The following is a 24,414-nucleotide window of genomic DNA, read 5'->3' on the forward strand; positions in this document are numbered from 1 at the left end:
GGAGGGTGTGTTCTAACTATCGTGGGATCACACTCCTCAGCCTTCCCGATAAGGTCTATTCAGGTGTACTGGAGAGGACGCTACGCCGGTTAGTCGAACCTCGGATTCAGGAGGAACAGTGTGGTTTTCGTCCTGGTCGTGGAACTGTGGACCAGCTCTATACTCTGGGCAGGGTCCTTGAGGGTGCATGGGAGTTTGCCCAACCTGTCTACATGTGCTTTGTGGACTTGGAGAAGGCATTGGACCGTGTCCCTCGGGAAGTCCTGTGGGGAGTGCTCAGAGAGTATGGGGTATCGGACTGTCTGATTGTGGCGGTCCGCTCCCTGTATGATCAGTGTCAGAGCTTGGTCCGCATTGCCGGCAGTAAGTCGGACACGTTTCCAGTGAGGGTTGGACTCCGCCAAGGCTGCCCTTTGTCACCGATTCTGTTCATAACTTTTATGGACAGAATTTCTAGGCGCAGTCAAGGCGTTGAGGGGATCTGGTTTGATGGCTGCAGGATTAGGTCTCTGCTTTTTGCAGATGATGTGGTCCTGATGGCTTCATCTGGCCAAGATCTTCAGCTCTCACTGGATCGGTTCGCAGCCGAGTGTGAACCGACTGGGATAAGAATCAGCACCTCCAAGTCCGAGTCCATGGTTCTCGCCCGGAAAAGGGTGGAGTGCCATCTCCGGGTTGGGGAGGAGATCTTGCCCCAAGTGGAGGAGTTCAAGTACCTCGGAGTCTTGTTCACGAGTGAGGGAAGAGTGGATGGTGAGATCGACAGGTGGATCGGTGCGGCGTCTTCAGTAATGCGGACGCTGTATCGATCCGTTGTGGTGAAGAAGGAGCTGAGCCGGAAGGCATAGCTCTCAATTTACCGGTCGATCTACGTTCCCATCCTCACCTATGGTCATGAGCTTTGGGTTATGACCGAAAGGACAAGATCACGGGTACAAGCGGCCGAAATGAGTTTCCTCCGCCGGGTGGCGGGGCTCTCCCTTAGAGATAGGGTGAGAAGCTCTGTCATCCGGGAGGAGCTCAAAAGTAAAGCCGCTGCTCCTCCACATGGAGAGGAGCCAGATGAGGTGGTTCGGGCATCTGGTCAGGATGCCACCCGAACGCCTCCCTAGGGAGGTGTTTAGGGCACGTCCGACCGGTAGGAGGCCGCGGGGAAGACCCAGGACACGTTGGGAAGACTATGTCTCCCGGCTTGCCTGGGAACGCCTCGGGGTCCCACAGGAAGAGCTGGACGAAGTGGCTGGGGAGAGGGAAGTCTGGGCTTCCCTGCTTAGGCTGCTGCCCCCGCGACCCGACCTCGGATAAGCGGAAGAAGATGGATGGATGGATGGACTACAACAAAGATGCACATTACAATCAAACAGGTGCTGTATGATGTGTACAATACTTACAGTATAAACACTCAAAGACAAGACTGGCACACTCATCTTAATGGCAAAGACTACTTCCTGACCAGTGTGTAGTTTACACACTCCTGCCATCCAACCCTTTGGAATTGTAACCGTGTACAAAGTCTACTATATAATAGAGAACAGTGCAGTACTTGTAATGAAACACACACAAGTGTAAGGAGACAAGAAAACTGTCATTGTCAAATGTTAAATACGTTAAAAACAAATTTTTAACAATTAACATTTATCAACACATTTGAACACACAGAAAAAGTACTAAGAAAGTATTGATTCCCAGTTACCAAGAATTGGTACCCTATCTACATCAACATATCCGAAAGGTGTATACATCATACATGCAGTATAGCTAGATAGTACTTTATTGATTCCTTCAGGAGAGTTCCCTCAGGAAAAAAACATCATACATGCAGTATATACATGTATATACATCATACATGCAGTATATACATCATACATGTAGTACGTATATAGGGATGGGTATCAAATTCAATAATTTTCAGTCGGTACTACCAGGTATCAGACTAAACACGGGCTCACAAATACAATCTGACAAGCAGCACTCAGCCAAACTCTCTAAGTAATGTTGCCATTTTCAAACAACAAGGGATTCATTCAATCATCGATCATTTGGAGTAATACCAATCATTTATTTTGTCTCCAAGAAAACATGAAGATTGCATGATTGAGTTGAATGTTTGCCTGGTATAAGATATCAGTGACAGACTATAACGTAGTTATTCATTTCATTGATGATTTTACTGGCTTTGGAGGCCAACTCCTCTCTTCACCTTCTGTCAATCATTGCAGTGCAGGGCGGGGTCAGCAGAACACAGCCAATCAGGAGCCAATTAGTCAGCTTATGGGTGGTCTTAATTAAAATAGGTAGCCTGATTAGTCTTTTTCCGTAGAACGCGAGTGTTTGACTTGTCTCTATTTAATATAGTCACTTTATTTTGGAGGGTGAAAAGTGCTGTGGGCTGGATTTGGGATTTATGGCTCTTTGAAAGGAGTCGGATCTTGAGAACTGGATCGAAATTAGTTTTATCTTTTACTTTTTTTAACAACAATATTTTAAATTCATGCAAATATTACTGTATTTGTGGGAATTACTCTGAAATATATTGTCTATAATTTTATTTTTTAAACATTCCATTCCCGTATCCCTATTCTTTGACAGTGAGAGCATTTTATCAATAAAAATACAGAGATATTAAGCAAGAATAAAATGTTTCTAAAAAAGTTTAAATAGTACTAGAATACAAAGTAAGATGAATGTAAACACTAAGTTGTACAGTATTACTGTACATGGTGTGTGTATGCTTGAATTGCTTTACATATCACTACAATAAACCAGAAAAAATAATACAATTAAATAAAAGGTGAATCCAAATGCTGCTAGATTTCGTTTGACTCTGACTGTCGAGTGATGCTGTGTCTGCATGTGCATAGTAAACTGCTCTCAGAAGAACGACTCGCAGCTATGAATCGGTTCACTTCGTTTTGATTTGGTCAAATCTGTTTTACCGTTAAAAAAGATTTGATTCATTGAGGAAGGTCACATCCATTATAGCCTTTTGAAAAAGTGCAGGGGACATGTCCAGATGACGTCCCTGCATGGACATACGGTCAGGGGCTAGATGTGGACTTACATTATCATCCTCAGCTTGGCGACAAGGGAGTCAGAGGATCTACGGGAGCAGAAGGCAGACCGGGTCAACCGGGCCATGAAGGTGTGTCTGGTCCAATGGGAGCAAGAGGACTGGAAGGAGAACCAGGTCTACCAGGAGCAACAGGGCCCCGAGGTCTGCCTGTAAGTCTTCACTCCAACACCTCCTCTGAAATACTTTTGAAGTGGTGTGACCATATCAACACGTTACAACACTCACAGGGTCCGAAGGTTAGCGACGAGAATATTCGTGAAATGTGTTCAGCGGTAGTTGAAGGTACAACTTGTACATCAGACCTTGCTTACTTTGTTGGACTTCCCATGCAAACACTTGATTTCCTTTTCATAGAACGACTGGCTGAGTTGATGAAAGATTTCCTGAAGAGGCCGGCTGCCATCGGTGCTCCCGGTATTGCAGGACCAGCAGGACCACCGGGACCTGCTGGAGCAGAAGGAGCTGCAGGAGCTCCAGGGGCTCCAGGGGTGATGGGCCCTAAAGGTCATCCGGGGTTCTATGGACTTCCAGGCGCAGCAGGAAAGAAGGGTCAGTATGAAATCTGTATGCAGTTAAAAGTGTAAACATGAAGAAATACATGTGCAGGTGATCCTGGACACAAAGGAGATAAAGGAGAAAAGGGAGAAGATGGTGTTGGACTTAAAGGAAGTGCAGGCCCACCTGGTGCAACAGGTAACAAGATTTACACAACTAACTTGTAAGGTTTTTTTGTTTTTCTAAAATAATATTTAATTGCCCAAGAAACCATATTTACTAACACAGGTGTGGACCGCACTCAAGTTGTAATTCACTTGTGGCAGAAGAAGTCTGGAGCTAAAGTCATACAACAGTTTCTTAAGTGCAAAAATTATGACTAAAGTGGTGAAGCTTTATTTTCATTTACACTATTTTATTGACAGTTTAGTTAAGAAACATCTGTATTATCAATTATATTTATTTTGGCACTTAGAATTGTGTATAAATCTATTTGTTGTCAGTTATTTGAGTCTCTCCTTATGCAGTATATTTGGTTAGTATTTATTTTTCTTCCCAGCCTGACCTAAGTCTAAGGTATATTTGTTAAAGAAATAATAATAATCACAGGCTCTCATGTCATTTGACAAAGTTTATCCTATTAAACTGTAAGTAGGTCACATATAATTATCGAATACAATTAAAATCAAGAGTAAGATTACTAATTCGGTGTTTAAATTTGAGTGGGCCCTGCGCCCCTCTTTTGTAGAAACGTTAGGTTAAGAACCTCTGCATTAAATGATCTTATCAAGCCTCACAATGACAACAATTATTATAATATAACATAACAGGTGATCCTTAATAAAGTAACACTCCTTTAAATTTACATTAAATACATTGGCACAATCAATACAAGTATGAAACAAATATTTCATAATTATAGGAAATGATTTTACAATTTTAGGTAAATTATGAGCAAAAACAGATTTCACATCCACTGAAATGTTATTCCAGTACGCAAGCACTCCTGTCTGAAGACTTATTAAATACAACTATTGATTACATTGAAATGTACCAATCTGATATTGATATCTGATGTTAGTCTAGTATCAGCAAAACACAAGTATCAGATATGTGCCAGCTTGCATGGAAAATGTGTGATATCATGTACGATACAAGCAGTCCTGCAGCGTGTTTACTTGTGTGATATCATGTGCGATACAAGCAGTCCTGCAGCGTGTTTACTTGTGTGTGATATCATGTGCGATACAAGCAGTCCTGCAGCGTGTTTACTTGTGTGTGATATCATGTGCGATACAAGCAGTCCTGCAGCGTGTTTACTTGTGTGTGATATCATGTGCGATACAAGCAGTCCTGCAGCGTGTTTACTTGTGTGTGATATCATGTGCGATACAAGCAGTCCTGCAGTGTGTTTACTTGTGTGTGATATCATGTGCGATACAAGCATTCCTGCAGCGTGTTTACTTGTGTGTGATATCATGTGCGATACTAATAGTCCTGCAGCGTGTTTACTTGTGTGTGATATCTTTTGCGATACAAGCATTCCTGGAGGGTGTTTCCTTGTGTGTGATATCATGTGCGATACAAGCAGTCCTGCCGACTGCTTACCTGTACAAAGTTGGACAGACAGTTAACATCTAAATGTCCTCCAATAAGCAAACAATTTCTTCTATTTGACTAAAGTCATTTACAAAAGGTAAACAAACATGCTAGGCTACAGACAACTTTGACTAATTTCACTTGGTCAAACCTTCTTTAACATTCCACACAACAAAATAATAAATGTATGTACAAGTCCTGCTGATATTGGATCAGATAAATATCGCTTTTGGGCCACAGACAGGGTTTCTAATGTTGGTAGCGTGTGAGTGCCATTTGCTACAAAAGGCATTATTCATACTGTGTTATTGTAACAGTACTTTAATTTGAAGGTTTGTAGGTGAGCTGAAGTTGATGTTTACCTGGGAGCAACAAGGTTGTTCTACTTAGTATAGTGGTTATTTAAGAACTATGCTCCGTGACAGGAAGTGAGTAACCAGTAGAAATAACCACTACAGCACAGTATCGTATACAAAATGAAAAGTTGTATCAGGACATTGTTATGAAATTTGTAATATGTTTAGAAATAAAAATGACCTAAATTCTCAAATAAAATTACTAACATAATTGTAAAATACAAAAATGTATATAATTATTCGATTTGACGATAATACAACGACTCCCAGTCCTCTAAAAAAGTAAAAACCCTTAAAATTACCATTTTAAATAATTTAATAGAAAATTTTGTTTTTTTATTCAAGCAAATTTTTACTCTTTGAAAGCACGACTGGTGGGAAAACAATAGATTTCCTTGAAATATAATATTTATTTTAATTATTAACATTATTAGATATTTTAAACAAAACTACAACTAAAATAAAAAGGAATAAAACCTTTAAGAAAATGTCCAGACTGTGTTATGACAATGATGTTTGTCACGCCCACCTTCAGGTGCAACAGGCGCTCCCGGCGTGGGCAAGGACGGCAAGGACGGGCAGCGGGGAGAACAGGGAAGCCCCGGCGTCCCGGGTGCGGCTGGTCCGAGGGGTCGCCCTGGTCCAGCAGGTCTTTGTGATCCCTCCACTTGTACAAACCGACTCCCAGCACCTCTCTACGTTTATGGCGGCCAGAAGTCCGCTGCTTACCACCACAAATAAAACATCAGATCCAAGCGCCACAAAGAGACAAGAAGCAGCTGGCAGTGCCTTGCAGCAACATGACTGAACTAAAACTAAATACAATCCTCATTAATATCAGAATACTAACTGAGCCACTTAGCAGGAAAGGAGAACAACTTCAAATTACAAGCTGAAGTGTGATGGAGTTTAAATGTTGTTCTTCCACACACACAATAAAGACATGTTTTTTAAGGTGTCACATACCTCACATATGAAGATGTTTCACCTGGAAACAACTGGCTGTTGCCTGGATACAAGAAGAAGTCAATAAAGAAGAAACATGCACATCAAGGACAATATGACAAACAACTTTTCATGTTCAACGTAATAAAGTTGTGGTTTGAGATGGATTTATTCCAGTCTTTATAGTTACAGTACATACTTGACAATACGCACACACTTTAGCACCATTTGATCGTACATTAGTCAGGAATAAGGGGACTGTGGAAACAATTCGATAAGACCATGGTACGGCATGTACCACCATGTTTGCTACCTCAAATTAGCTTGCAAAAGGTGTTGCAGCGGAGTTAAACGTTCCTATTTTAGCAATCGTACATTTGTATTTTTGGGATGATATGGTATGTTCCCGCGTACCACAGTTTGACAATCAGGACCTAACCAGCCAAGGTAACTAAACTTCATGAATAATTCGTATTTATACTGATAAAAGTAATAGCTTTACAGAATGTATACTGACAGTTTGTATAGGATTGACTTATTGGCGATTATTTTCTTTCTAAATCGGGGATCTTAGCAGAAATTGGGGACCAAAAAAGAAAAAAATTCACATTTCTATTTGTGAAATTATTTGAATATGTTTTTGATTAAAAGTTAAAGTCCCAACGAGTTGTGGTGAAATTATCCTCTGCATTTGACACATCCCCATGTTCACCCCCTAGGAGGTGAGGGGAGCAGTGAGCAGCAGCAGTGGACGCGCTCGGGAATCATGATTAAACTTGACTTTAACTTTATGCAGGTTGTGTAATATAATAATTCATAGGAAATACATTGTCCAATAATTTATGCAAAATAAACAATTAAAACATCAATTTGAAACCTTCCTGAAATTGGACCAGTAACAGCACTGTAGGGGACAATGAGAACATTTAGGGACGTTTTGCCATTTTATCAGTGACTGAGCAGGAAGGGGCTGGGAATATGTTTAAGGTAAAATGTCATTTTGTCATTCATTGACATTATACAAGCAAAACGGGGGCTCCCACAGATGGCGGGGCCCTATTTACGCACAGCGTGTGAGGAAAGGGTGGCTCTTAACTTTGTATTATAGTGAGAACACTTCAAAGTCCTAATAAAATACTATAAAAATAGCTTCTATACGACAATCTAAATGACTTGATGCACACAAGGCAAGTCATTCATCTTCAATTCTGTGCAACAGGTATTTATTTTAAATTGATTTTTTTTTTTAAGGACTTTTTGAGGTAGAAAAGCTCAAATCAAGGAGTTGGGAGGAGAGGTGAGCTACTTTGGTTTATTCTCTAATTAAAATGATATTTCAAAGTTTTTGGCCAATAAGAGCACGAGAAGCACAAATCTAATCAACATCACTTGCCTGAAATAATTGCACTAGGTAAAATATGCTTGAGTTTACCTGGAGGGAGCGCCTTCTCTCCCATGAGTTGTACAGCAAGCATGCAAGTCAGGAAGAAATACTTAGCTGCTCTCCTGAAAAAGTCAGATCCAAAAAGCTTCATAGCAGAAAACAAAAAGAATGACCGTCAGTCCTCAAAAAAAAAAAAAAAGTCCTGGATTGAGACATTGTTCATAAATACAACTCTTTAAGTCCCTTTGACGTTCTTGGTGTGAGGTCTGTTGGCCAGGCTGGCATAGTAGGCACACTGTGAGGGGTCACACTGGCCAGGAGGTCCTGGAGGTCCTGGTTGACCGTGAGGACCGGGGTTACCTGGTTCTCCTTGGGCTCCGGCTTGTCCCGGGCTTCCGTCTTTACCGTAGCCTGGAATACCGGCTGGACCTGCAGAGGACGACATTTCTTTAAAGCTTGAAGATGTTGGCGAGGGTGGCCATGTTGTTTGTGGCTGTTACCTATTGGACCGGGAGCACCATGTTCGCCTCTTTCACCGACACCTGCTTCTCCCTTTTCTCCCGCAGTCCCCTTTTCACCTAGGAGGAACATCAAACTTTATCATCTCCTACTTAACACTTCTATTCAACTACAAAATGCAATTTCTAAAGAAATTGCGTGTGAATGCCAAAAAACGGAAGCCGGACTAAAATGCTAAGTTAGCACAAAATACATGAAATTAAAGGAGCAGTTTGCAACTTTCTCACAGTAACATTTTTCAAAGCAAAAAATACTACAAGTACACCGGCGGCTAGCGTATGTCACCATTAGTGGGTTAGCACAACACATAGGTTTGACAATTGTCTATATTTTTCACACTTACAATGTTTACTGGCCCAAATGACATGATTGGTGTTTACGGCTGTCACTCACCTGTCTTGTCAACATGCACATGAGCAGTCATGATAGAATATACATTTAATGACAGCTAATGCTAGCTAACAAAACCTAAAGCTAATGTGCGTGCATGTGTTGCATTCGTATGTACATACCAGATTTTCTGGACCATAGGGCGCACCGGATTATAAGGCGCACTGCCGATGAATGCTCTATTTTTGATCGGATAATTGGGCACATTAAAGTAGTCATATTATGATTTTTTTCTAACTATAAAAGACTTCCTTGTGGTCTACATAACATGTGATGGTGGTTCTTTGCTCAAAATGTTGCATAGATGATGTTTTACACATCATCTTCAAGTCACTTTCTGACAATCGCTTCAGAAAGTGCCGTTTTTTGGGCGGTCTTATTTACGTGCCTCCACTTGGACATCGTCATCTTTGTTGTAGCGGTGTAGCGTGCAAGGACGGGGGTGGAAGAAGTGTCAAAAGATGGAGCTAACTGTTTTAATGACATTCACACTTTACTTCAATCAATAACGGAGCAGCATCTCCTCATCCGTGGCTCACTAGTGCAACAACAACACCCGAAATGTGTCCGTGAAAAACCGTCCGACCGGAACTCTCTAATAACTAAAGTTCCTTGAATTGAATAATGTAAACTCACTACACCGGTATTTTTTAGTGCTTTCATGGTGAATTTACTGACAGATATAAGTAAGAACTTTACACTACTTTATATTAGAAATGGCAACAGTGGAGGATGAATGTCACATAAGAAGAAGATAGAGAAAAAGAAGAAGCTTATCCACTACGGTGTCGGCACGGACTACAAAGGCGAACACGCACAATTTTTTCAGGACTCATACAGATCCCAAATACAGATCAGCAGGTACCAGAAGGTAAGAAAAGTTGGTTTTGCATAATATTGTGAAACAAAACGCCAGATAATATGTCTTACCTTATACACACACCATAATAATACTCCTATGTTGAAGCACATTAAACGGTGCAGCCTACACTTATCGCTTATGTTTGACTGCCATCTACTGGTCACATTTATTACACCATGTACCAAATGAAATTGCTTCGAGGTGGAGCTAAGAGCCTAAAGTCATATTGGACAATATTGACAATCTTGTTGCACCTCCATCTCATCAGGTGCCTGTGTACACACAGGATGACTGTAATAGATTTTTAAACTTTTTTGTGAACAAAGTGCAAGAAATAAGCGCCTGTATTAGTTCTCCCTTGGATCGTTTGTGCACGACATCAACCCCTGTCTGCTCATCATGGCCTTCCTTTACTCCTGTCAGCCTACAGGATGTTCAGGTTTTAGTGGGCAAAATTAAACCTACATCGAGCCCTGTGGACATTGTTCCTACTCTACTGTTCGTAAATGTTTTTGATGTTGTTGGTCCTTGGGTGGTAAAATTGATAAACCTTTCACTTCACTCTGGCTGGATACCCAGCTTTTTTAAACACGCTGTGGCGAATCCCATCCTTAAAAAACTTAATCTTGATCCGGTTGAGCCTATAAATAACCGGCCCATATCAAAACTTCCCTTCATGTCAAAAATCATCGAAAAAGTGGTAGCTAAGCAGCTAACCTCATTTTTGGAAAAGCATGATTTTAATGATAAATACCAATCTGACATTGGGTTATTTCACTCCACCGAAACTGCTCTTTTGAAAGTTTCCAGTGACGTGATGATGGCTGCTGACGCTGGTCGCTACACAGTTTTGGTTTTACTCGGTTTGACATCTGCATACTGTAGATCACAGGATAGATCGCCTCAAATCTGAGATGGGGTTTTCTGGTGCAGTTCTCCAGTGGTTTACTTCTTATATAAATGGAATAACTTTAAATGTTGATTTAATGATGTAATGTCCAATATGCAATGTGTCCAACCTGTCATGTGGTGTGGCCCAGGGCTCTGTTCTGGGGTATGTTTTATTTTGCTGATGCCGCTTGGGAGGTTGATCAGTAGTTTTAAAAATGTTTCTTATTATTTCTATGCAGATGATATTCAACTTCAGACTTTTACTTTTTATCTCAGTTCTTGGAGTGAGTATCCTGTATTAAAAACTGCTTTTCCTCAAATATCGTCCAGATACGTTCTAACAAAAGGGAAACTCTGATAATTGCTCTGGATAAAAAGATCCCCTTGATCAACAACTCCCTTGGTGCTCTGGGTGCATCTGTTCAAGGCAGCCTCAGAAACCTTGGGCTTGTGTTGGATCAGTCAATGTCTTTGGAGGGTTTTATCATCTCAGAAATATTTCTAAAGTGAGAAATTTGTTGTCAAAATTGGATCTGGAAATGATCATTCACGTGTTCATTTCGTCTCGTATTGACTATTGCAATTCTCTTCTCACTCTTTTCAACAAGTCAACGCCAAAGAGACTTCAGACGGTACTAAATGCAGCTGCCAGACTTTAGACCGGTGCACCTAGAACAGTCCATATCACCCCCATTTGATCCAGTCTTTATTGGCTTCCAGTCAAATTCCACACGGAGTTTAAGATTTTAGTCCTGACATTCCGTGCGTTGCATGGTGGGGCCTCTCAGTACATCACTGACTTCTTATGCCCATACTCTTCAGTTGCATGGTGGGGCCCCTCAGTACATCACTGACCTGTTATGCCCCTACTCTTCAGGGTCTTCAGGCCAGGGTCTTCTAAAGATCCCAAAAACTCATTTTAAAACCTGTGGAGACATGGCATTCCAAGCTATATCTCCCAGACTCTGGAACAACTTGCACCAGTCCCTCCGTGATCTTGACTGTGTTGACACTTTTAAGAAACATTTGAAAACTTCTCTTTTTAGTAATGCTTTTAGTTAATGCACCTTTTAACTACCGGTATCATTTTTAATCACCTTTGTATCCTTTTTATGATGATGATGTTTTCATTTAATTGTTTTACTTCACCTATGCATTGTTCAGCACTTTGTGATTTTATCTGTGAAAAGCACTTTATAAATAACATTTACTTACTTACTAAGCTCAACCAAACTTATTCTGTACATAAAGCGCACCGGGTTATAAGGCGCACTATCGAGTTTTGAGGAAAAAAAAGGATTTTAAGTGCGCCTTATAGTCCGGAAACTACGGTAATTACATCATTACGTACAAGAAGCCTTAAGAGGACGGGGACATACCGTGTAAAATACATTGTAAAGTTAGCACCCTCTAAGCATCTGTGTAAATGTTGCAAACAGCCCCATTAAGTAAATAACTGCAAACATAGCCAAAAACACCCAGCATGCTAACAACATGAATCAAGTAAAATCATCAAAGTTTGACTGTGTGGTGTATACCTGTAGAATATGCTAAAAAGAAAGCCAGCATACTAACAGTTAGCATGCCAGAAGCAACAAATTATTTGATTCCAAGGTGTATTCTTGCAAACTTGCCAAAAAGGTAGCATGCTAATTGTTAGCGTGCTAACAGTTAACATGCTATCAGTTAGCATGTGTCAAGTAACAACTGAATAATGAGTATACTTGTACAAATAGCTAAAAAGCTAGCAGCATGTATCAAGTAACACAATATTTGACTGTGAGCTGTGGAATTTACTATAAAAAGCTAGCATGCTTACATTAGCATGTCAACAGTTAGCATCGTCAAATATAGGAATATTTGACTTAAGTAAACCTGCAGAACTTGCTGAAAAACAGCTACCATGCTAACAGTTAGCATGCGTGAAGTAACAAAATATTTGACTCCAAGGTGTATACTTGTAGTGAAAAAGCTAGCATTTTAACAGTTAGCCTGTATCAAGAAACAAAATAATTGACTGAGGTGTATACCGGTACTTGCATGCTAATATTGGCACACTAACAATTTTCATTTCCATTTTTGTTTTTATTTCATTCATTAAAGTAAAAAAAACAAAAAAAAACATAATATTAAAATAAATCATGAATGAAAACAGCATGCGAGTAATTAACTAACATGAACTAACATTATAACTAACATGAACTAGTATAACAAGTAACATTTTGACTTTGGAAATGTGGAAGTACTAAGTTTTTAATAGAAAATGTGTTATGGAATTATGGGAAATCTGGGAATTTTTGGACATCAAACATAGGTAACCTGAATAAGTAGAATGTTTCATGGTGGAATTATTAAAACTGTTTGAAAAGTGTCTGCTGTGGATGGCAGGAGCAATCCAGGATTTCTAAAAAAAACCAGACATTCGCAGCTGTGGCTGTAGGCCACCTCTTGATGCAGTTTTCAGGTAACTTTGAAAGAGGACAGTAGCTGCATTTCATCCAACTCTGTATGCGCTATAAAATGTTTCTACTTATCTGTTGTTGTTTTGGATCAACTCATCAGGTGTTTTATTGCTGACTGAGCAGTTTACAGTTCACATTTCTCCTTCATACACATTTTAAAACACACAGCTATTTTGACCTAGCTAACAAATGTTGTTATGTATAGAATAATGTCTTCTACCTTTAGGTCCCATGGGTCCTCGTGATCCTTCTCCGCCGTTCAGTCCCGGCATACCAGGTTCTCCAGGTGGCCCAGGTCGTCCAGGACTGCCGTCCTTACCGGAGGCACCCGGTGGTCCCGGACGTCCTGCTGAACTTTTGACGTGCGCTGGCTGCATCTGAGCTGTGATGTAGGCCAGCTTGGCTACAAGAGAGATGTGAACATCTGCTTGTGTTCTCCAGGAGAAGATGAAATGTTTCCTCACCATCCAGTTGTTTACTGAGTTCCTCCTGAATGAGACGTCTCATCAGCTCCACTGAAGCAGACTCGCCCTGAGAACACACAAGATCATCACCTTCTTGTGTCCCATCAACCAATCATCATCTTTGTCTGCTCACCCTCGGTCCTGGCATTCCGGGGTTTCCAGAAGGTCCTTGAGGACCAGGAGATCCTAATTCTCCTGGTGGTCCTGACATGCCCATCATTCCAGTGTGTCCCTTTCGGCCAGGTGGTCCCGGATTTCCTGGCATACCTGGTTCTCCTGATTGTCCTTTGTCTCCTTTGATGCCTGTGTCGCCCTGGATGAGAGGATGCACCAGCCAAAGATCATATATGTGACAGGAGCGCTCTGATGTTTTAGGAACCTCCTACTAGTCCAGCAGCAAACAAGATTGTTGATGTTCTAGCTCAGAGGTCTTCAACGGGGTCCGCGACCCCTAGAGGGCCCGCAGAGGTACTGCAGGAGGTGGTTCAATAGTTGACTTTTTCAAATATATTTCTTTATATTCCCTCTGCAAGTTTCCCACAATTGTAAACGTCTTTGGTGACATGAAATGATTAGATCATTATGATAATCATGCTAGCATTTACGATAGTTAGCAAGTTGCGTTCTAGTTTCCAGCTAGCAATTAGCGGCAATAATTCCTAGCAAGGGATTGCCAGCGCTGGCTGCCAGATAGGGATTAGCACGTTACCTACTGTATTAACATGTTCATTGCCAGCAAGTTATTAGTGCGCTAGTTGCCAGCTAACTATTACCATCCTAGTTGCTAGTTAACAATTAGCATACTAGTAGCCAGCTAGCTATTTGTGTGCTAGTTTTTAGCTATAGATTAGCACGTTAAATATAAAATACTAATTGCCGGTAAGATATTCGTGTGCTCGTTGTCAGATAGTGGGTAACGCGCTTGTTACCAGCTAATAATTAGTGATACTTTCCAGCCTGAGATTAGCCCATTAGCATTTAACATGCCAAGTGCTAACACGCTTCGGGCACAACTATTAGCGCGTTAGTGGCCAGCTCGCTCTTAATATGCTAGTTTTTAGCTATAGAATAGCACACTAGCTAAGAGCGGGCTAGTTGCCAGTGAAATGTTAGCGTACTAGCTCTAAGTATCTCAGTTGCCAGCTAGTAATGAACGCTTCTAGTTGCCAGCTACCGATCGGCGGCACTAACTTCCAGCTAATGATTAGCGTACTAGTTGCTAGCTAGCGATTAACATGTTTGTTGACAGCTATCAATTAATGGGACTAGCTGGTAGCTTGCAAATAGCGGTGACATACTGTATAATTTGAATATCTTCACATTGCAACATGGTAATTTCAGGATCCAGTACAATTTGAAACAACTTTATAGATTTATGCTCATCTTCCATCAGGTCGGGATCCTTGGCCTGGAAAAGGTTTTATATGCTAAAAGTGTTGGTTCTTGGTACTCACCTTCTCTCCTTTCAGGCCACGGTCGCCCACCCTGCCTGGCATTCCCTGCAAGACCCCAAACATTGTTAGACGTACTACACTGACCAGTTTAGGACCACCCGTCAATATAATATCATAGTGTGTCGCTAGTGTGTGTGAGTGACAGGAAGAAACGCTCAGACTTACTGGTTTGCTTGTATGACGTAGAGAATAAAAAATATTACCATATATTGGAGTCAATTTAAGGACCATGAGGCAGAATAGGTGTATCCACAGGGAATACAATGTATAAATGCTTGCTAAAGTGAATTAGAAGTATCCATCCATCCATTTCTACCGCTTGTACCTCTCTGGGTTGCGGGGGGGTGCTGGAGCCTATCCCAGCTGCACTCGGGCGGAAGGCGGTGTACACCCTGAATACTTTTTAATTCAGCAAAGTGTCCAACTCAGTCCTGTTACTCACATTAAAGTCATGTTTTTTAAATATAATAAAAAGTATAATTAGTCAGTTATAATCGTGATTAATCACATTTTGTCTATAGTTAACTCATAATTAATTGTAGAAGGATTTTTTTTCTACAAAAAGTGTACTTAAGACAGATTATTTTCAAGTTTTGAGTCGTATTAATTTAACTGTAGTGTCTTTTTTTTTCCTTTATGGAAATGTGTAGCAGCTCAACACACACACACTTGCCACTATCACTTCACCACGTCCACAAAAACGGACTTGTTACGGAAATGAGCCTTCCAGTAAGTAACTTGTTCTTATTAACAGTCCTCATGTTATTTATATATATTTGTGTTTAGTCTCAGGTTGGTATTATCATAAATACAATGCTGTTATATTTCATGGCATTGATAATTCCACACTAAAACCAGATGAGTGTGAAAATGACCTTCATAAGCAGGCTATAAATGATATGTTGAACTAGTAACTGTACCTTGACACACATCCTGCTATACTATTACTATACTATTTGTGCAGGACATCCTTACTGGAAAATAACAGAGCTGTTACTCAAATGAGTCATTACATAAATAAATAAGTTGCCTGAGACATGCTAACACATTTTCAGGCAGGGACGGCACCAGGAAAATCGGTTACAATTATGTTGGGTATAAAAGTAGTTTTATCTAAAGAACATCCAACACAAAAGGTAAGTAACGATGGGAAAACTGTTCCACTGTGGAGACAAAACACTGCCAGTAAGTTTTGGTACTGAAAGAAAAAGGGCATTGTAAAAAACTGAAAGAAGTTTCGGCATTGAAAAATAAAATCATTTTGGTGGATATTTCTTGGTATCATGACTTGTTTTCAATGCCAATCTTCACACTGATTGTTTTTGTGTTTCAGAGCTTGGCAATAAAACAATATCAATATATCGCAATAAACACTATCTATATCAATTGAAATGTTTTCCACTTCTATAAAGCGATCAATCATTGTATTTCTTCGTCAGAAGAAGTTGTATGAACAAAGACACTCAATAATGATAGGGCCCTAACATGGGGAGAAGTCCTACACCCCTGTTTAGTGTAGATCAATATGTGGATTATCAGATTGTTTCCTACCTGTTTCCCTTCAGGACCAACTGGACCAGGTGGACCCTGCAGATGGTGAAAATATTCACATTATGATCATTGACAATATAAAGAGATGTGGTGATCCTTCAAAGCAAACACTTACTGCAGGACCTTTAGGCCCACTGAATCCTGGTAATCCAGGGTTGCCCGGTTCTCCCTTGTCCCCCCGAAGACCCTGTGGGCAGCAAAGAGGTGATTTCGCACTACATGTTCACACTGCACTTATTGTCTGATCCACACAGATGACATTATTGTTCTTTGAGGTTTGCTTGCTAGAAAAAACTGCAAACATTTTCCAAGATTTTAACTCGACGTTCTCATTTCACCTTTTGCATCTTCCACCTTTCGCCATCTTCCACTTTTTTTCCCATCTTCTATCATTTCCATCTTCCACCTTTTGTATCTTTCACCTTTTGCATGTTTTACTTTTTGTATCTTTCACCTTTTGCATGTTCTACCTTTTGCATCTTCTACCTTAGCATCTTCTACCTTTTGCATCTTCTACCTTTTGCATCTTCTACCTTTTGCATCTTCTACCTTTCTGCATCTTCTACCTTTCTGCATCTTATACCTTTCTGCATCTTCCACCTTTTGGCATCTTCCACCTTTCGGCATCTTCTACCTTTCGGCATCTTCCACCTTTCTGCATCTTCTACCTTTTGCATCTTCTACCTTTCTGCATCTTCTACCTTTCTGCATCTTCTACCTTTCTGCACCTTCTACTTTTCTGCACCTTCTACTTTTCTGCATCTTCTACCTTTCTGCATCTTCTACCTTTTGCATCTTCTACCTTTTGCATTGTCTACCTTTCTGCATCTTCTACCTTTTGCATCTTCTACCTTTCTGCATGTTCCAAATTTCTACACCTTCTACCTTTCTGAATCTTCTACCTTTCTGCATCTTATACCTTTCTGCATCTTCCACCTTTCTGCATCTTCTACCTTTCTGCACCTTCTACCTTTCTGCACCTTCTACCTTTCGGCATCTTCCACCTTTCGGCATCTTCTACCTTTCGGCATCTTCCACCTTTCTGCATAGTATACATTTTGCATAGTATACCTTTTGCGTCTTCCACCTTTTGCATCTTCTACCTTTTGCATCTTCCACCTTTCTGCATCTTCTACCTTTTGCATCTTCCACCTTTCTGCATCTTCTACCTTTTGCATTGTCTACCTTTCTGCATCTTCTACCTTTTGCATCTTCTACCTTTTGCATCTTCCACTTTCCCCCTTCCTCCTGTGACGTCTTCTTGCAGACTGATGTAGCTTTCAGCGTGCAGCCATGACACATCCATCACATCTTCCTGGCTAAGCTCCATGACGGCCATGGTTTGAGTGTGAAATCACTCCATTAGGATGTGCAGAGCAGAGGTTCTTCTTGTGACACTTTGAGTCACCAAGTAGTCATTTGTCTCCATTATTGAGCTGCTTGTAAAAACTAATGGTGAGAATCTAAGTGTGAAATTAGACATGGATTACCATTCTTTTTTTGTTCAGCATCAAGGATCCCTTTGTGGGGTTTCTTTTACCTCTGCCAAGCCCATTGGTTTGTTCATTTACCACCTAGCTAGCTAAATATGCAACCAGGTAAAAAGTGAATAACATTGCTGGTCAGTCAGCTAGTTGTTTGTTTATATCCAGGGCAAGTTAGTCAGTAAGCTCCCAAACAGGTCATTTGATTGGTTAGTTATAGCTGCTTAACTGGTTGGCTAGCTAATGAGTACAATTTTTAACTTGTTGATTATTAGCTTGATAGTTAATCAGTTTATTCATAGCCAGTGTACTAGTTGGTTACATTTAAATCTAATTAGCTAAAAACTTAGTTTGGTAGTTAGATATATGATGATGATTTGACACACATTGCTCTGATAAGAGATCAGTATCTACATCGGGACAAGGTCATTAAACGGCATTGATACAATAAAATAAGCAGCTAGCACGGTCTTTCAGATTAACTGGATGAATTAGCATTAGCTAATACAAGGCTAACGTTAGCTAGCTCAGGCATTTTGCATATAATGCATATAATGCTCTGTGACGGAGACCGCTCTGTCTGCAGTGCCCTCTGCTGGTTGTTCAGGGGAGTGTGTAAGTCACATTTATTTGTGCATCTGGTTTGTGGGAGGAATGTTTCATCGACACAAAAGCAAAAAAGCGATCCACATATGCAAATCCAATACAAATACAAATTTATATTAATTTATATTCAAATCTCAAAAATATATTTACAAATACATGTTTATTTATACAAATTCTGGATTTATTTGTATGTCACATTTTTATATTTATAAATTGTATTTGTATATATTTTCAAATCTCAAAAATATATTTACAAATACATGTTTATTTATACAAATTATTTATTTGTTTGTATATCATATTTGTATTTGTATATTTATTAATATATGGATATGTATTAATATCATATTGATATATATAAGTTGATGTGAGACAATTCTACTTCCATAGATATTGTACATAAATACTGACGAGTTACTTAGTTAACTTTAACTTCAAACATTTCAACATCAACACATTCCACTCATCCTGGGAATTCAAACTAACAATTTTTAAAGTTACAAAAATTCCAACTTTTCAATCCCACATTCTCTAACCTTTTTTCTATCAATGACTAGTCCCACATTTTTCAACCATTCTACCACCACAACATTCCTCTTATTCAGGACATTTATCTGTACCGTCCCGGTTTCCCCTAAAACTTATTCTACATTAAAAGTGTTTCTAATTCTACATATGGATGCCAAGTCAAACTGCTACTTGATCATGTTTGTCGATTGCTAGCATGCTAACATTAAGATGCTTTTGCAGTGAAATATTTTGTTATTTCACGCAAGCTAACTTTTAACATGCTAATAACATTCGCATGTTAGTATGGTATTTCCTTTTGCTAATTTTGTAGGCGTGCACCCAATAGTCGTATATTTTGTTACTTGATGCTTTATAGCATGTCATTTCTACTGAAATTTTATTTCGTAGTTAGTATAGTTACACTAATAAATTAGTAGTTTGTTAAAAAACAGCAAACTGACAAAATGGTCAGTAAAGTATTACATTTTTTTGTCGTTTTGGCAATCAATCAGCCAAGGAGTTGACTTTGTTAGTCAGTATTTTGTTGTTCTTTTACTTAGAGAACTAACAAAACCACTGATTGAGTGTTTTGACCCAGAAAACAATGTTATGGTCATCCCACCTGCACCTCAGGAAATAAATAAATGCCTTTATGGTTAAATAAAACCTGTGGTGTGTGCCATTCAAAGTCTTTCTTGACCATCATTTTCATTTCCACTGAACATACGACAATGCTCTTGTCACTGTGGCAAATACCACTTCCAGCCCGTTCCAGTCTCCTCCTATTTATCAGCGTGCATCGAGCAGCACGACTATCCGTCAACATTGTTATCGTGACAAATGGTGTTAAAAATGTGTTGACTTACGGGTGTTCCAGGGAGTCCTCCTTTGCCTGATGGCCCTGGTTCTCCTTGTTTGCCCTGAGAGAACATGTTATTGCCATATTTCGTCTTTGAACGGGGACATGAGAAGTCTTACTCACTGGCTCTCCTCTTGGTCCAAGAAGACCTTCTGGTCCTGGAGGCCCCTTTAGACCCTGCCATCACAAAGCAGTAAGGTCCCAGTACATGGGAATCGATACTGGTAGCAATTTTCGGTGCTTTTGTGTGTGTTGATAAAGATGAATTGCTTTTAATAATAAAATCTTGTTTTTTATTGGAACATATAAAATGAGCTGAATATGATATACAGTATATAATGACCAGTTGTTATGCTTTATTATTACATTTCTGAGTCAATTTCTTTGTTGAAAATTGCAACATTACTTAGAGGCAGTGCTCTCAGTGCTGCTGGAGAGTGTTCGGTTATTACCATATGAACATTTTATGACACGGCTATCGTGACCAGAACTATTATTCTATTGGCAATAGTGTTGAATGTGCTTAAAAAGTATTTATACACACACTGAAATGCTAAGGTTGTTTTTAATAACTAAAATAATCAGTGTGAGAAAAAAACACTATTTTGCATGTTTTATGTTTCTTATGCCTCACTGACAGTGTTTCAGTCTAAGTATTTTATCTGATTTAATTGCTAAACTTGTATTGTTTTCAATATTGATTTTAACTGTAGCACATTTATTTCTATGAAAAGTGCCTTGAAAATAAAATCCATTAATATTTATTATTTCAGTGGACCTTGAATGCACCATAAAACCACCTCCGTCTCGTATTTGCCCGATCAATCACTCTGTTCTCAGAGAGCACAGCTTGTAGGTTTAATGTGCACAATCTTAGGTGTTCAAACAGTAATAAAAACGTTTATATGAGTTTAGAGTGAGGTATGTTGTTTCTTAATGGGGAAAGTAGTTAATGCCTCTTGTTTTCATGTTAGCATTTAAGATAGCGAGCTAGCACCAGTCAGTCTGTGAGTTTATTTAAAGTGCAGTCATGGCTTTTCGATCAACTTAATTTAATACGGGAATACTAACTGTTAGGAGTTTTACTGCGGTTATCAATAATAGTTTATCATTAATACAGTTTATCGCTACATCTCGAGTTAGAGAGTCTGCCATTGGACGTGACGTCACCGTTAGATTTGACGTGAATGGGTAGGACCGGCAGGATTTGGTCGGGGGACAAAAAAGTACTATCCCTACAATGCAGCCATATTTAAATGTGGGATGCAATGAAATGGGACAAAAGAGTCGTTTCTCAGAAAGCAGCATTAAAATAACCACATGATTAAAGGTTTTTTTGGCGCTCTGCCCCCGAGCTTCTTTTAATCATCACTGGGCTGAATTCCAGAAAAGACTGAGAAGAAATGTTCCATGATGAAGAATATTTCATGTACTTGAAACAGGCAAGGATTTGCTGTGCTGCAGTTTTTATCGCAAGGCCGCAGGAAGATTTACTGAGTATTTATAAGTTTATTACAAGCTTCTTCCTCCCTGAGAGTATGTACTTTATTGAACAATTTGTCCTGGAAATAATGCTCCAGGCATTGTTTAAAAAATGAATATAATACAGAAGTCTTTGTTGAAAAATATGAAGTATATCATACCTCCTTTCCGGGTTTGCCTTCCCGCCCAGGTGGTCCAGGCTTTCCATCTTCTCCCTTTTTTGGGATATGACAAAAAACTCATGTAAGCCTCAAAACTATGAATCATATTAACAAATCATAATATGGAGTATGTCGAGAACAATCTCTTAGGAAATAAGCTCCTCCAAAATGAGGGTGGAAATGAAAGATTGATTGCAATTAAAGGATTAACATTTAAAAAAATAAAGTAAATGTGTTCCAGGAGTTTGAGTTCTTGTATTTTATACCAAGCAACACGTTTTTTTTATTTTATTTGGCTTTGTGTGATTATTTCATACATACAGTATTTACTACAGACTTCTATGGAAATACAAAAACCGAGACTCCGATTTCCCTCGCCCGGACGTGGGTCACCGGGGCCCCCCTCTGGAGCCAGGCCCGGAGTTGGGGCACGATGGCGAGCGCCTGGTGGCCGGTCCTGTCCCCATGGGGCCCGGCCGGGCACAGCCTAAAGAGGCAATGTGGGTCCCCCCTCCAATGGGCTCACCACCCATGGGAGGGGCCATAGAGGTCGTGGGCGTTGTGAGCTGGGCGGCAGCCGAAGGCAGGGCACTTGGCGGTCCGATCCTCGGCTACATAATCTAGCTCTTGGCACGTGGAATGTCACCTCGCTGGGAGGGGGAAGGAGCCTGAGCTAGTGCGCGAGGTGGAGAAGTTCCGGCTGGATATAGTCGGACTCACTTTAACGCACAACAAGGACTCTGGAATCAGTTCTCTCGAGAGGGGCTGGACTCTCTTCCACACTGGCGTTGCACGCAGTGAGAGGCGACTGGGATGACAATCAGCACCTCCAAGTCCGAGTCCATGGTTCTCGCCCAGAAAAGGGTGGAGTGCCATCTCCGGGTTGGGGAGGAGACCCTGCCCCAAGTGGAGGAGTTCAAGTACCTCTGAGTCTTGTTCACAAGTGAGGGAAGAGTGGATGGTGAGATGGACAGGCGGATCGGTGCGGCGTCTTCAGTAATGCGGACGCTGTATCGATCCGTTGTGGTGAAGAAGGAGCTGAGCCGGAAGGCAAAGCTCTCAATTTACCGGTCGATCTACGTTCCCATCCTCACCTATGGTCATGAGCTTTGGGTTATGACTAAAAGGACAAGATCACGGGTACAAGCGGACCAAATGAGTTTCCTCCGCCGGGTGGCAGGGCTCTCCCTTAGAGATAGGGTGAGAACCTCTGCCATCCGGGAGGAGCTCAAACTAAAGCCGCTGCTGTGTTGTTTGGGGCACGTCCGACCGGTAGGAGGCCACGGGGAAGACCCAGGACACGTTGGGAAGACTATGTCTCCCGGCTGGCCTGGGAATGCCTCGGGATCCCCGGGAGGAGCTGGACCAAGTGGCTGGGGAGAGAAAAGTCTGGGCTTCTCTGCTTAGGCTGCTGCCCCCGCGACCCAACCTCGGATAAGCGGAAGAAGATGGATGGAGTATTTATGTGTGTCATTATGTGCTGTTTGAACGGATTAGTGCTGAAAATGACATTTTGTTGTACTTGTGCAATGACAATAAAGACCCTTCCTTCCTTATCATTTGATTAAAAAAAGAAAGATCTACCCCAAACATTATAATTTTTGTGAAAATTTGTAATTTGGATGCATGTTTTGTACGAAAAAAGAAAACGAATTTGATCTAAAATGGACTTTTTTGTGAAAATGTTAAAAACATAAATTGCTTTGTGACAGAACTTGGACGGGGGATGGAACCCAGAACGACTGCCCTACGAGGCCAGCATGAACGTTGCGCGCCAAAGGGGGAGAGTGACAATGTCAAGGGAAATTTGCCATTACAGTATATTTGTATCAGTGACAGAGCAGGAAGGGGCTAGGTATAAGTTGCAGTAAAACTTTGTATGAAACATACTGTCGTTTTCTCATTGACATTTGACATGCTCTTCTTCACACGTACAGGGAGGTACTCATGCTGCCACAAAATATTGCATTACCATTTTATTATAAAACAATAATAATATATTTTATAATAAATAAATAATAAATGGGTTATACTTGTATAGCGCTTTTCTACCTTCAAGGTACTCAAAGCGCTTTGACAGTATTTCCACATTCACCCATTCACACACACATTCACACACTGATGGCGGGAGCTGCCATGCAAGGCGCTAACCAGCACCCATCAGGAGCAAGGGTGAAGTGTCTTGCCCAAGGACACAACGGACGTGACGAGGATGGTAGAAGGTGGGGATTGAACCCCAGTAACCAGCAACCCTCCGATTGCTGGCACGCTCCACTCTACCAACTTACTAATACTAATATTAATATTAATATAATTAATTAATTAATATATAATACTAATATTAGATGCTGACTGATGTGTGCTGTGCTTACCTTTGACCCCTGACTGCCAGGTTCTCCCCTGTGGCCCTTGAAGCCCTGAACAGAAGAGATATTTATTTATTATTAGTATTATTATTTTCTGCCATTGACATATTTCAACTTCCTGGCGGCGACTTACTGGAAGTCCTCGTTGTCCAGAGTTTCCTGGTGGTCCAGGTTCACCTTGCTTGCCCTAAAAGACAATAAACACAAGTTGCTGCATGACATTTATTATCTTGTTTCGGTTTTCTTAGTTTTGAAATCTACTTACTGGTTCTCCTGCTTCACCTTGTTGGCCATCCTTGCCCATCTTGCCAAGTGGACCCTGCAGATGCATGGAATACATGTATACAGTATATGTATGTCCTATTCATGATGCTGCTTCTATTTGTTCTTCTTACTGTCAGGCCAGGAAGACCAGGAGGTCCCTGGATCCCTTTAAGACCTTCTTTGCCCTGTGAAGAACAATCAGACAATCATTAAAGACATCATATCTCTGGCTGACGT

At 40.6% G+C, this 24,414-nt stretch overlaps 2 protein-coding genes across 2 annotated transcripts in view; one reads left to right on the forward strand and one right to left on the reverse strand.

The window, feature by feature from the left end:
- The window catches only part of LOC133621436 (uncharacterized), a 28,869-nt gene extending 22,384 nt beyond the window's left edge, over positions 1 to 6,485 (forward strand). The window contains exons 33-37 of the mRNA XM_072915631.1: positions 3,076 to 3,222; positions 3,301 to 3,355; positions 3,428 to 3,622; positions 3,680 to 3,766; positions 6,059 to 6,485. Of these exons, the coding sequence (XP_072771732.1) occupies positions 3,076 to 3,222; positions 3,301 to 3,355; positions 3,428 to 3,622; positions 3,680 to 3,766; positions 6,059 to 6,264 (690 nt within the window). The 3' untranslated portion in view covers positions 6,265 to 6,485. The remainder of the gene's footprint in view (positions 1 to 3,075; positions 3,223 to 3,300; positions 3,356 to 3,427; positions 3,623 to 3,679; positions 3,767 to 6,058) is intronic.
- A 651-nt stretch (positions 6,486 to 7,136) lies between these two features.
- col22a1 (collagen, type XXII, alpha 1) overlaps positions 7,137 to 24,414 on the reverse strand; it is an 88,899-nt gene continuing 71,621 nt past the window's right edge. The window contains 15 exon segments of the mRNA XM_072915632.1: positions 7,137 to 8,281; positions 8,353 to 8,430; positions 13,197 to 13,379; positions 13,441 to 13,507; positions 13,574 to 13,753; positions 14,895 to 14,939; positions 16,446 to 16,481; positions 16,561 to 16,632; positions 19,912 to 19,965; positions 20,028 to 20,081; positions 21,548 to 21,601; positions 23,920 to 23,964; positions 24,047 to 24,100; positions 24,179 to 24,232; positions 24,309 to 24,362. Coding sequence (XP_072771733.1) covers positions 8,088 to 8,281; positions 8,353 to 8,430; positions 13,197 to 13,379; positions 13,441 to 13,507; positions 13,574 to 13,753; positions 14,895 to 14,939; positions 16,446 to 16,481; positions 16,561 to 16,632; positions 19,912 to 19,965; positions 20,028 to 20,081; positions 21,548 to 21,601; positions 23,920 to 23,964; positions 24,047 to 24,100; positions 24,179 to 24,232; positions 24,309 to 24,362 — 1,224 coding nt within the window. The 3' untranslated portion in view covers positions 7,137 to 8,087.

Source organism: Nerophis lumbriciformis, linkage group LG21 (genome assembly GCF_033978685.3).
Source record: "Nerophis lumbriciformis linkage group LG21, RoL_Nlum_v2.1, whole genome shotgun sequence".
In the NCBI taxonomy this organism is placed as follows: Eukaryota; Metazoa; Chordata; class Actinopteri; order Syngnathiformes; family Syngnathidae; genus Nerophis; species Nerophis lumbriciformis.